We start from the raw sequence: 14314 nt of genomic DNA, 5'->3' as shown, positions 1-14314 counted from the left end.
TCTGCAATTGAATTTGACAGAAAGGCACTCACTTACTAAACTGGGATCTGAGTCCAGACCAAATTATTGTTTCAAATGCTATGAAGGTCTGTCAGATCATTTCCTAGTCTGGATTCATGATGCTGACAACACAAGAGGCTATGGTGTGAGCAGAAATGGTCAATGTATTTATTGCAAATAGATTATTCAATGCATTGGCCCATTTTTCTGTTTGTGAATCATTTCTGATTTCTAATAATGTGTTCATAAGCATTCACCCACATGAATTATAGAATAATTGTCATCCTAAGGGAATTTTACAAACTATTCACATTTTACTAGTAATTATCAAGCAATTCATTTAAGTTACATGCCATCCATTATGCTTCATCTTTGAGTGATGTAATCTTTTCTTAAAACAGAAGGCTAATGACTAATAGAAGCAGACCTTTAGGGACAAGTAAACATTCAGAACATGCAAAAAAAACCCATGCTAGAAATAAAAAACCAACCATTATACAGATATATGAGGAAATCTCCTAAAAAGAGCTGAGCAACAATTTCTTTTTTTTTTTTTTTTTTTTTCGGCTATTCTGACAGCCCTAGGCATAATTTCAGCTACTATGATGACAATTGTAATGTGAGTTGTTTTCTTTCTTTACTGACAGGTACCAGCAGTGCAGAAGTAAAGGAAAATCGAAACATCGGCAACCTGGAGGATCATCCAGTAGCATCTACTGACAGGGCAAGAGGGGGAACACCTAGCAGTAAGAGGAAAAGACCCTTAGAGGAAGGCAATAATGGCCATTTCTGCAAACTCCAGCTTATCTGGAAGAAAGTTTCATGGTCAGTGACACCAAAGAATGCTCTGGTTCAGCTACACGAACTTAAACCAGGATTACAATATAAAATGGTTTCCCAGACAGGTCCAGTGCATGCTCCAGTCTTTGCTGTCGCTGTGGAGGTAAATGGACTAACATTTGAAGGCACAGGCCCCACAAAAAAGAAAGCCAAAATGCGTGCCGCAGAGTTAGCTCTGAAGTCATTCGTTCAGTTCCCCAACGCCTGCCAAGCCCACTTCGCCATGGGAAACTGCATCAGCCCATCCACGGACTTCACTTCTGATCAGGCAGACTTTCCAGACACTCTGTTCAAGGAGTTCGAACCATCCACACACAGCGAGGACTTCTCAGTCTACAAGCCCGTCAATAACGAGCTGCTCTCCACCGCGTACCGACACGGGCGCTTACTGTGCCACACGCTGGACCTGATGGGCCACGCCAAGCCGGGCAAGCACAGGATGGCCAAAGCGGAGAGCGAGAAGAACCCGGTGGTGCTGCTCAATGAGCTGCGCTCGGGCCTGCGCTACGTCTGCCTCTCCGAGACGGTGGAGAAGCAGCACATCAAGAGCTTTGTGATGGCCGTGAGAGTGGATGGGAGAACATTTGAAGGCTCAGGACGTAGCAAGAAGCTGGCCAAGGGTCAAGCGGCGCAGGCGGCCTTGCAGGCCCTCTTTAACATTCGTCTGCCCAGCCACATTCCCAGCAGGAGCAAATGTCACCATTTGCCACAGGTGAGAGCTCCTGGGTAGCTGCCACCACGTTGAAGGAACTCTTCCGATGAGTGGGATCGGTATTGCCGTAGCTGTTATTGGTCTACCAGATGGTTCTTCTGATGTTGCAGCAAGTGTCATGCCACAAAAGAGCTCTTTCCCCATAAAAAGAGCCACAGGCAAAAGCTTGGAGATAGTACCCTGAAATTACTGGGTACAGTTTGGAGCTCATTCCACAGGAAGCATAGAGGAGAGGGCAAAATATAAGGAGAAATACCAACATTTCACTTTGCTAGAGAAAATGGTACATTGACACAGGCAGAAAATAGGTCATTCTGTGGTACTGCATTTTCTTTACAGAGAGGAGCCCATTTTAAAGAGATGCTCCTCCTTTTAGAGTTAATTTTTGATGAGAACCATGCCATTCAGAGGAGACATCAGTGCTAAGGAATATGCCTGTGTCAGAGCAATTCTGCCACTGGAAAAGGGAAAGATTTTTGTTTATTATGAGCTTACTATTGGGGGTGATTTTGGTTGGTTGGTTGGTTTGATTTGAAGGCTTGGGGTTTTTTGGTTTGTTTTTTGTTTTCGGATATGCCTCCAACAGCACAATGGATACTGAAAGCTTTGAATTTTTCCTGGAACAAATGTAGAGATTCTTGTTGTATTCATATAGAAAATATAGATCTGAGGTGCATACTTAGCACATCAAAATTTCGTAGTTGGTCATAGGCCAAAGGCTATCTTAGCATTACTCAGATGTGTCCATTTTCTTAGTTCAAAGGAAGTCAGGATTTGCAGACACTGGGAAGCATTAATGGGTTCAAGTGATTTATTGATTTATTTGCGGTATCAGAAAAGGTTTGATTCACCAGCACCAGGAGGTGATCTACAGCTACAAAGCTCCCTTTATGAAGGGAGCTGTTAATGTCCAGGATTTAATGCAAAGCATTAGGAGCACTAAGAGTCATTGTGCTGTTGGCTTGCTGTGAGACTCTAGGCAAGCCATTTAAATTCAGTGTGCCTGTAATAAAAATGAGCATATTATATGAAAGAACACTTCAAGATCCTTAAGTAGTGTGTAAATGCAAATTATGAGTAGCAATTCTCATTAACATTAGTAAAGATGGTCATTATATGTTCAAGGAGTTTGATAGCAGATTAATCCTTTAGGTAACATGATTGCCTGCAGGACCCAGGAATTATATTTGGTGATCCAGAAGTTTCCTGTCTATGTTTCCAAAAAGGAAACATTGCAAATGTGAGAATTTCTAAAATACTTCATAATCCTCCACCTTTCTTTTAATTCCAGTTTACAAACTCCATGAACCTGTGAGATAATAACATAGTTCAATAATAGCAGTGATCTTCACAAAGTGCTTTGCAGGCGTTTTGGAAACCTTAGCCAAGATGGCAGTTTCACCTTTCCAGTGGTCCTTCAAAGTACACATAGTTTTAAATGAGATACCCCTAGTGTTTCCTACCCAAATTAATTCTGGTTATAAGCAATCCCATTCTGCTGGTTGCTTTGTTGCCCCCAGTGAACTTTGCTGGGTGTGTCAGCAGGTAAATACATGTATTTATTGACCTCTGGTTTGTCATGTTCTGAAACTGCACCACAAGGATCATTGCCTCAGTTCCTGAGCTCTCTGAAATATTCCCTGGTTTCTTGGCTTCATCCTGACCTTCTGCCTGAATATCACATTTTACTTCAGTCTCCAACTGTTCATTAAGCGACATATTCTCCAGTGTATGTTCCCTTTTTAATGGCCTTTTCTCCTTTCTGTAGACTGCTGCCCTCCTTATCTTCTTCCCTTCACTGTTCTGGAAGTATAAATGTCAGTGAAAAAGTGTCACTGAACTTTCTCTGTCAGTATTTTTTGAGTGGTTATGCATTGTCCCAACTAGAAGATTACTTTTAATGCCAGCATTCAGCACATTAATTGAGAGATAAGCCTCAACACTGATTTCTGCTGACCTCCTTACAAGCTGCTCTCATCAACAGATATAGCAGCTGTGACACAAAACCTGAGTTTGTGTTACTCGCTAAGTCATAATTCAAATTCCACAGAAACCAACAGACATACTTAGTGCACTGACTTCAGCTTAAGCATTAAATCCAGAAGCATCTTTTCTAGTTCTCACTGTGTTATGCAATACCTCATCAAGTGACTGCCTTTGCTCACTGCCTCAGTCAGCCCATCTGGTGTTTGGTCAGTCGAAGCAGTGTAACCATACTGGGGAGAGTGCAGCTCTCAGTATCTGTGGTCAGAGGCAGCTGCTCCAAGCGCTGTTTCAGCTCTTTCTTGTCTCCCTGATCTTGTGGGAACCACATTTTCAAAGACATGCTTCAAGCCAAGTTTTCAAAACTGTTCCTACTTAGTAGTCTTTGTTTCTGTCCATCCATAAGTGTTTAAAAGCAGGAGAGGATCCTGGAACCCAAATAGCTTGGGAGTAGAATTTAAAATATTAGGAGGGATTGATTTCTTCACAGAATAAGGAGCAACTATTGTCCTATACAACCATTCACTCTTTTCATGTGCTTCATTTTATTTGTTAGAATATCAAACAGTTAATTCATTGGCAGTGGGGACAGGCAAACAAGATCAGCTGTCAGAGTTTCACCCCTATTTTGAGTATTTTGTATAATCCAGGAGTGTTTATCTCAGTTTATCTCTGTTTATCCTTTACAAAGAGTATTCCAACTTTTCATGTCTGTGCCCCTGTTCCCCTTGCTATTATCAGGGGTGTTAGGAGGCTACAATTTGCCTTTTTGTGGTTACAGCCTGACTAGAAACAGGAAATAGCCAAAAATCATGTAACACCAGTAGTCCAGTTATCCTGAACTTTTGTATTTCACAATGTCCAAGAAATTTTCAAAAAAAGCAGTTGAACTTAAGTGCTGGGCCTCCAAAACGTTGACATTCCTGCCTTGCTCATCAGTGCTCCCAGGGGACCTGGTGTCCCTCAGCCTGGGCCTTGGGTGTGCCGTTGGATGGACAGACACTTTTCTGCTGACTAAAGGAAATTCAATGTAAAACGTCAAAAGAGGCACAGGAAGAGGAACTACCTAAAGGAGGGTATATCCAGGTGGGGGTTGGCCTCTACTCCCAAGCATCCAGTGACAGGACAAGAGGATGTGGTCTCAAGCTGTGCCAGGTTGGTTCTGGTTGGACATCAGGAAGAATTTCTTCCCTGACAGGGCGGTTAAGCATTGGAGTGGACTGCTGAGGGACGTGGTGGAGTCACCAACCCTGGAAGTGTTCAAGAAACAATGTGGCCCTTAATAATGTTGTTTAATTGGCATGGTGATGTTCAGTCAAAGGTTGGACTTGATGATTTTGGAAATCTTTTCCAACCTTAACGATTCTGTGACTTTGTGATTCCGTATCATCCAGTTTGTCTGGAGAGGTGCTGTCTGCACAGGAGGCTTCCTGAACCACCAGGAAATGCACAGCATGCATGTAAACCCCTGTCATCTTGATCTCTTCTAATTCAGGTGAAACAAAGGGCTACAAGAATAGCAAAGCCAGAAATAGATAAACTCCCTGGACCATCTTCAATCCAACTTGCTTCTTCAGCTGCCTCTCACCATGAAAACACTTATGAAAACACACCCTGAAATTCTGAGCACTTTACAATGCCAGAGCTTTCTTAAAAGAACATTGCTGTGCCTCTGACTTCTTTCCTGTGATTGCTGCACAATGTGTTTGGGCTAACTGCAAAACACAAAAGGTAAACAAAAGCATCTCACAATTTACACCAGGAAAAAAAATTAATAATTTAAAGCCAAGATAACTGAGATTATGCCTTCTTTACTGCCATCAGCAGTGCATTAATCCACTTCTGTGAGTCTCATACAGGTACAATAGTGCCTGGGAGACCTGTACACTTGCCTGTGTATAGGATGAAGAGAAGGTAGCTGAGATAACCCAAGAACCACCTGAAATGGTCACAACATTTGCCCATCAATCTGCCAGTTCTTCCTCAACCAGATGTTTGATCTGTGCTAGGCACTGAAGTGCAAGATAAATACTATTGATGGTCAGAGACTGGGCACACAATGTTGATCAGAGTAGCAAAGATAGGAGCCTGGAGATCTGTTAAACCCATGGCAGAGGTAAAGTGAATCAGGAGAATGGAAATTACAACTCTTCACTGCACCTTGTATAAGGCACTAAATATTACTCCTTGTTTCCTGGCATACTTGGTCTGAACTCATATTCTCCATCAAATAAAATGTAATTTCTTCAATTATCAGCTTTCATGGAAGTCTGACAATTGTTTCTTCCCACTTTGTAAGCTCATGTTCTTACATTCCAATGCAGGAGGCAACATCAGAGGGTGCTTACCTAACCAGCCCTAATGAGTGCAGCGGTAGAAATTCATCCATCCCAGGCTTTCCAAGTGCAGTGTGTTCAGTTCAGGAGATCAAGGTGGCCTCCAGCTGCATCTGACCAACTGGCAATTGTTTTTCTAATCTTGTAGTCCTTCTAACCTGTCTTAGTCTAAATGGCATTTTTACTGCTGTAGAACAATACCATTAGTACTGCCATAACAAATTAATAAAAGAGGAGTGCTTGGATTTCAAATGGACCTAAATTAGAAAAGAATAGGTGTGAAAATCACATTCACTCTGCTTTGAAATGGCTTAATGCTGCTGTTGCTGGTTCACATCCAGAGCCTCCAGAGCAGTGGTTGTCTATTTATTTTAACAAAACCTCGTTGTGTTTTGTGTGTGTGTCATCAAAAATAAGCAGAGTTTCTCTCTTTGGCAAATACAGCTAACCTTTTGGATCCAGTTAAATCCTCTATTTGCCAAAAGCTTCATTTGCAGGCTAAAGCAACCTCAATCCTAGATTGCAGTGATTCTTTACTTTGAGCAGGTCAAGGATTCCTGCCAGTTAACTTCAGTGTCACCTTGGTGAGAAGGTGGCATCATCATGGGAAGAGCAACCACCATGTCAGGGAAAGCCACATAACCCACACCTCTCATCCTCTTCCCTCCAGAAACCTGTTTCCCTGTGTTGTGAAACTGGTTCATTTTCATGCAGTGTCAGTTGTTTCTGCCTCCTTAACTTTATTTCTCTCACTATCCTCGTTCGCCAACTCCCTGGCAACTGTGGTCTCTCGCCTGTGCCGCAGTTAAGCCAGGGCTGAGGTTGGCAGTGATATATTTGACTCCAGTGTAAAGAGCAGCAGCACATGGGGTAGGCACTGAGTTTTGAGAAGCTGTTCCAGCAGGTTTCTGTGAAAAGCTTTGTCTGGTCAACCAAGCAGGTACATTGTTTTATAACCTAGTCTGTTTTCTCCTGCACAAGGAGAAACAGCTGATAGGTGTGCGTAGCTCCTGACAGGGGGATGCAAGAAAGAGAAATGGTGGGGACCAGAGAGATGCCTCTGCAATGCAAATAACATTAGATTTTCAACCATCTATTTCTTACTCTGTAGGTGGGGAAAGTTTATAATCAGAGCTACAGGCAATCAAGAAATTTATAGGATTACAGTTTTTTAAGCAAAACAATGGCAAAAGAATCAATTTAGCGGCACAGCATTAGTTTACTGGATACTGTTATTATTATCTTGGCTGCCAATTAGACTGTAGTCACTTTTAGGCTCACAGTTGAGGAACCAGGACCACCTCTCACCCTTCATACAAGTCCAATATAAAAGATTATAATAATCCCCTTCTTGAGTCTCAGATGAAGAAATTACTTTGGTTTAATGTATATAATCCATGCAAGATCAAACGGAGATGCAGAATGGCTACCTACGTGGAATTACAGGAAACAAATTAACAGGGTAGAAAGGACTCTGGTCACTCGCTCTCATAGCATCAGCACATATATGTGGACACATTAAGGGGTTTGCACATGAAAACCAGTCATCACTGCAAAAAACCAGACTACATTGCATCAGCTGAGCTCCAAGAATGCTGCAGTTCCCTGCCGCAGAAAGAAGTTGGTGTATCCGTTTCCACACTCCCTGCCTCTCTCTTTTGCTCCTCAGTTGCAGTTCTGTGTAACTCCCAGCCATAGATAACTCCAATCCCCAAACGATTCCCCTGCACTCGTCTTTAAGTCCTATGTGATATAGAGCATGCTCAGGGCTTTCAGAGCATTAGGTATGCTAAACAAAACTCCTAATGGAGATGTTAAATTCTAAATGTACCACTCACCTAATTAATAATACTTAGAAGAACTGCAATAATCGTGGTAATTACTTAATGAATAGCCAATCTTAATTTACAGAAATGAAAAAATAATTGTAATATCTTCAAGGAAAAAAATCTATAAGGCTGAAAGGTATTTTTCTACATTATTTAAGTTTATAAGCAATCCAAAACTCTTCTTCCTCTGAAAAGAAAGGAAAATCAAAATTATCTAATTTTTCCTTATAAAGACTGTAAGAGTCCATGGTGATTACAGTTCATTTAGAGTAGGGTAAATCTGATTTAACCATCTAACTTGGCTGCTGGGTGCTCTTTTAGCTCTTTATTAGTTGAAAATACTTCATACCATCCATGCATCCACAGGAACAGTGTTTGATTTCTTCCCTTCAGATTCTAGATTGCTTATTAAACGTGGCTAGTGAGACACAGCGTGGACTCTGCTGACTTGTGCTGTTCACCTCAATAAACCAGCTTTGTCTATCTGTGAAGCTGATGATGTGGATCTGATTTGTGAAGAATTATTATTTGTGTGACCCATTAGGGTGAGACAGTTTGTGCAGAATGATTAGGGCTCCAGCAACCAGCAGACCTAGTTAGTGCATGAAAGCTGAATCCCAGTCTGGTGTCATCCAGACATAAAACCTTCTTCTAAACCAGACACTCTCGCAGCTGTCAGAGTTGCTTCTGTTGTTTTCTGGCTTTGGAAGTGAGCTAGGGACACTTCAAAAAGCTCCCGGCAAGCTGGACCTCGTTAAAGCTCCCACTTAATCTTGGACTTGCATCCTGATTTTGTTTATAATGCTCCATTATTACCTACTAAATACAAGCCATGATCATTCTGCTCTGCTAAATGGAGCTGTAATACAAGAGCCCGGAGTGAATTTTTCTTTGGTTGACTTCCATGAAAAGCGTTTTGTGTTTGAGCTGGAGTGTTACAGTCATGCCAAAACCACATTCTTTATCTATTTTTATCTGTAGTCACATCTAGGAAGCCTTAATTATTCCAGCAGATTTTTCCTTCAATGTACAGAGTACCAGAAGCAAGCTCCTAGCATTTATTCTATGACGACTACCTCCCTCTTGTGGTCCTTGTGCCAGCCCTGTGGCAGGCAGATCATCATCATGTGAGGGGAAATCTAACAACACAAAATGCCAACACACGTTGGAGGGCAGTGGTCCAGAGCCTCCCAGTGATGCTGCTGGGAATCCCAGTGCCACATGCGGCAGAGGGACCACTCCCTTCCACTGAAGAGGGAACATCTCTGCCCACTTTATTTTTCTTGCAAGTGTTAGCCTTTAAATAGTGAATTTGTGTAGTAGTCATGGAGAAAACCAACATTTTTCCTGCCCCTTTATCTCAGCTAAAATGTCCATACATACTGCATTGTGAAAGGATTATGTACATACACACACACACAAAATAGTATGCAGGTCATAAAATTCAATAGGGGAAATGTTTTCAGGGCTTAATCTTAGGATTGTTGAGAAGTAATGGACAGAACAGATTTTGGACTTGTTATACTGCATGTAAAATGTGATTCATGTGTTTAGACATTTATACAACCAGAGAGAAGTGGCTCAGGTTCTTTGAGGTAGTAAAATCCTTCGTTGTTTACAAAGTGCTTTCTTTATATGAACATTTTACAAGTGAGTTTGGATTTTTAGTGGGAGCAAAATTTTAGAGCAAGAGTGTTGGTTTTTTTCTCTTTGCACATACATGATGCATGATGTGAACTTTTGTTAAGATAAAATATTTTTACAAACTTCTGAGAAATAGAAATGGGAGATACATACAAGTAATCACTGGGATAGTGGGTAAATTATTCACCTTTTTTATCACATTTTATTCAATCAAAGCAATCAGCATTGTCTATGTCTCATGATACCCCTTCTTAGACTGTATTTGAAGACACATAAAATATTAATGCATCCATTAAACTTTTCTCCTCTACCTTTAATACTGCAATATTATTGTGTTTAGACAAATTCATGTTGCTTTTTCATCCTGTCCAGTTTTCTAATTGTCAGAGTCTACTTCCAAGCGAGCTGTTATTTCCTATTTGTCTTCTGAGCCGGAGTAGACATTTGATATGAAAATACCTAAGCATGATTGCTCTTAACCTACTTGTCATCACATCTGCTGCAGACACCAGCCTCACAATCAGACCTGAATTCAGACGATGGTACCTTAAAATCAATGCTAAAATAAGACGTCATCCAAATGAGCCCATGCTACTGAAGCCATGCTAATTTGCAATTCCTTTTGTGCTGTCTCTTCTTGCTCTCTTTATCCAGTTCATCTTTAAAAACTAAAGGTGGAAAGAGTACATTCCCTGAGCAAACAGTCAATTAACAAAATGAATATGGTTTGGTTTGGTCAGAAAAATAGTCTAAGCATCCCTTGATTTTTAAGTTTTCTGTTCTTGTTGACTTCTCTTCTTATTGAGTTCCTATTTTTAGGCTATCTTCTATGAACTGGGCACTAATGCTCACAGAAGTAATTATAATCAACTCCTTTCCCTCTTATGTGGGTCATTGCTTTAATAGGTTAAACACAAGGAATAATGTGTGTCCCCAAGGTCTGGTGGGGAGAGTGGAGACAGCTACACTGCCTTCATTTCTTGTTTGGTAATTAGTTCTTATCCAAATCAACTTTGCCCTATACTTTTAAGGAATAATCCTCACAGGAATATTGAAGAACAAACTCATTACTCCTGAATTCCCTTTTTGTCTTCTACTCTCCTTGAAATACACACAAGTCATTCTAACCCCCGGTGCCTAGTGACCCTTGTACACCCATCATATGGAGAACAGCTCAGAACAGCACCACAAAGATACTGTTAGGGCTTAGTTTTCCTGGTCTTTGCACAGAAGGAGTGTCCAAGAGAGTAGAAATGCTTGTTTAATCCTGACCCAGCTGCACAGAAACCCCCTGCAAACCAAGCTAGTGGCCATCAACATGAAGCAGACAAAAAAAACTAGCTAGAAAAAAGTAGGGAGCAGTGGTTGGTAACACAGCAGTCAAGTTTCCTGAAGGCTTATGGTTATGGCAGCAGTGAGGGGCAGATGTGCTGATTGATGCACACTACAGGACACAAATCAGAGACACACTGAAGTTTTTGTGTCTGAGTATCAGCAATTTGCACAAAAAGGGAAATATATCACATAGCTGTTAAAATTGTGGTCTGAGCCAAAAGTTAGCAGGCACCACTTGGAAAGCTGTTGCAGTGGGGATCCTGCAACACGCATATATCAAACCAGGAGTCCCGTGGAAAGGAAATATATATGGACAGACAGATTCTTGATAGCTGTTTCAGAGAGATGTTTATTTCTCCAGCCGCATGGCCGGAGCTCTGCCCAGGAACTGTCCCAGTCACGGGACCAAGGGTCCTTCTGCCCGCGCAGGGAACACAAACCAACCAATGGGAACGAGGCTGAGCAGGGGCAGGGAAACCCCGTGTCTGTGCCCTCAGGGCCCCTCTCCCAGGGCTACACGGCAGGGGAGGGACCCCAACACCTCACCCGTTTTATTTTAATAAAAGGAGAATGAAAACAACTGGATAAACATAACAAGAACAGTTTCAAAACAAAACAAGCCACCCTCCTGAGTCTTTAAATGTCCAAACAGATTCTGTGGAACATCTTAGGGCTGACAGAAGGGAGACAGAACTCTCCAAGCATGCTTTGTGGGGAAACTGAGGCAGGAGAGGGTTTAACTTCTTCCCTCCCCCTTTTCATCCCCCACTCGGCATTGGAAAGGGATTTTTGGGGAAACAATTGGCAAAAGCATGGTTTTGTGAGGGAAACCATGGATGAAAAAACGGATTGGGAATACACTGGGGGTAATAGGACATAGGGTAAAAGGGAAAGGTGGGATTAGGAAAGGGAGACTGTAGGGGGGGCTTACAATGGAGATATTGTCTAACATGGCTACAATTTTTTGCATATATACTGCCTTTTACAGAAACACCATCAGGCCCAGTGACCTGCGATGCTTGTAACCCTTTTCTCCCTAGTACAATATTAAATTCCACCACCTCTCCATCTCCCAAGCTTGGGATGCATTTTTCAGGGTTATTCTTTTTAATAGCAGTTCTATGCACGAATATGTCTTGCTGGTTGTCACACCTTGTTATAAAACCATAATTTTGCTTAACATTATACCATTTTACTATCCCTAAGGTTTTAGTTACTATGATCTTTTCCTTTTTCCGAGTGGCTGCTGTTTTCTGTCTCGCTGCGTCTTTGCTCTCTCCTTCGGTCGCTCCCGTGTTGGAATTGTCGGGGCTGCTGGTGCCTGCACGCTCTTCCCGGGGTCGTGTTCGGGGCTGCGCGGGCCGGGCCGGGCCGTGCCGCTCAGTTCTCCGTGCGTCGCCTCCTCTGGTCGCAGCTTCGCTGCCGCTGCCGGGCGCTGCACCCACGTCTCGGCCGGGCCCCCGAGCGATGACTCCCCCGCGCTCCGCTCCAGCGCGCGTCTCGGCTGGGCGCGGCTCCGCTCCACCGCCATCGCCGCCAGCCGCTGCCCGCGCGCCGCCCCTCTCGGCCGGGCGTTCACGGGGCTCGCTCCACCACGCGCTGTGCGGGACCGGGCGGGCACTGCCGGGTCCCCCCGCTCCGCCGCTCCCCGCTCCGCCACCGACACTGCGGCTCACGTGGCTCCGCCCGCGCGCGGGAACTGCCTCGCTGCTGCTCTCAGAGCGCTCGGTGCACGTGGCCTGGGCCGCACGGTCCCTGCGCCAGGCTTCCCTTCGCCAGGACACAGCTGACATTGCTCAACAGTCTCAGTAACTAAATAATATTCACGAAAATATTCTTCCATCGGCATATATTTTGACTCCAGTATTAACTGTGTCCAAACGGTTTTCCAAAAGCCCTTGGTAAGAATTAAATCCCAAGAAACATAGAAAAAGTTCTTAAACAACCATGCCAGGAAGTGTTTCAGTTCTTTTTGAGCTTGAATCAAGCTAAAATTTACAAATCGTTGTTCAAGAATCATTTTAAGTTTAAGATAAATGTCCATATGCGGCTCTGAGAGCCAAGAGTCTTCCCACGGTTCCTCCATAGTTTAGATATGGAATAGCAAAGCAAAACCAAGAAGAGGAATCCAAAGTTTCCAGGGTTTACTCACACAAATCAGTCGCTTAGGGATCGGGGATCGTTCTGCTCACAAATCTCCACCATTTGTTGCAGTGGGGATCCTGCAACACGCATATATCAAACCAGGAGTCCCGTGGAAAGGAAATATATATGGACAGACAGATTCTTGCTAGATGTTTCAGAGATGTTTATTTCTCCAGCCGCATGGCCGGAGCTCTGCTGAGGAACTGTTCCAGTCACGGGACCAAGGGTCCTTCTGCCCGCGCAGGGAACACAAACCAACCAACGGGGAACGAGGCTGAGCAGGGGCAGGGAAGCCCCGTGTGTCCCCTCAGGGCCCCTCTCCCAGGGCTCCATGGCAGGGGAGGGACCCCAACAGAAAGCAGCATGAAAATAGTGTCCTATAATAATGTTTATAGCTGCTCATAGCACAATCACATGGAGGGAAGAGGAATTGCCCATGAGGGTCACCAGTCCGGAAAACACCTTCAGAGATGCTAAAGGTAGTTATCAGCTCTTACCCAAGAAAACCAAAAAAAGACATGGCACATTAATTCCTATGGATCCTATGGATTACTGACTTGCAACTCAGCCCAAGGGTTTTGCAATTCCCAGCAAGGACTAACAACACATTAAAACACTGTCATATTTTGCTGCCTTTTGTGGCATTGCATGTTCTTCCTTCAGTGCTCAATTTAATCCAATCAGGACTTTTTCCTATATGGAGTTACATGGACATTACCAGAACAGGGGGCATGAGTTATTGACACAAAGATATCTTTGTCCATTCTGTGCCTGACTTCTTCAAAAAATGCGCCTTCAGTGCTGCAGCACATTCCTGCTGTTCATAATTCATACACATCTGTCTGTCTCTCTGATGGTTTGGGCATGGCCTAAACCATCAACATTTACTCTGGCAAGTGTCTCAGCATGGCTGGAGGACTCTGTGGTCTGTATTTGCCCTTCTACCTGGTGCTGGCTACTAATTAGAGAAGACAGCAAGAAATTTTAAAATTTATTTATCTGCTAAATAAACTATTTTACTCAAATTCACAAAAAATCTGAAAAACAAAGCCACAAAGTATTGCCATATGAACTGTCAAGTAGAAGTTATTTTTCCCTTCCTTTTTTTTTATTTAAATGTATGAGATTTTTTTGTTACAATCATAATACTACTGATAGGAGATGCCCTCTGCCTTTCCAGGGCAAGAGCCTTCAGCTGCATATTTTATATTTTGACTTTGAGAGAGATCAAAGTACAAGAGGGATAGGCTACTGCTGTCACCGTGCTCTGGAGAACACTGATGGGAAGAAATTATTAGCATTCCCCAAAACACTGACAAGCTACAGTGCATAGATTTTCCTTTTAAATTCTATATTCATTTAAAAAAAAAAAGAAAAAAAAGTAACAAGACTCAAATTTACTAGTCTTTGATATAGATATTTGGAAATTTTTCCCTCTACAAATAGGCAGGAGCCTAAATTTCTATCTTTGCCTGCATCTCTTCTTGGAC

General features: G+C 42.8%; 1 protein-coding gene across 2 annotated transcripts in view; it reads left to right on the top strand.

The window, feature by feature from the left end:
• ADARB2 (adenosine deaminase RNA specific B2 (inactive)) overlaps nt 1–14314 on the top strand; it is a 315112-nt gene that overhangs the window by 210940 nt on the left and 89858 nt on the right. For both annotated transcript variants that reach the window (XM_048287253.1, XM_048287335.1), the window contains exon 3: nt 648–1552. In XM_048287253.1, the coding sequence (XP_048143210.1) occupies nt 648–1552 (905 nt within the window). The remainder of the gene's footprint in view (nt 1–647; nt 1553–14314) is intronic.

Source organism: Corvus hawaiiensis, chromosome 1 (assembly GCF_020740725.1).
Source record: "Corvus hawaiiensis isolate bCorHaw1 chromosome 1, bCorHaw1.pri.cur, whole genome shotgun sequence".
Taxonomy (NCBI): Eukaryota; Metazoa; Chordata; class Aves; order Passeriformes; family Corvidae; genus Corvus; species Corvus hawaiiensis.
The sequence above is the reverse complement of the archived record's forward strand: the minus strand, read 5'-3'. Positions and strand labels throughout refer to the sequence as shown.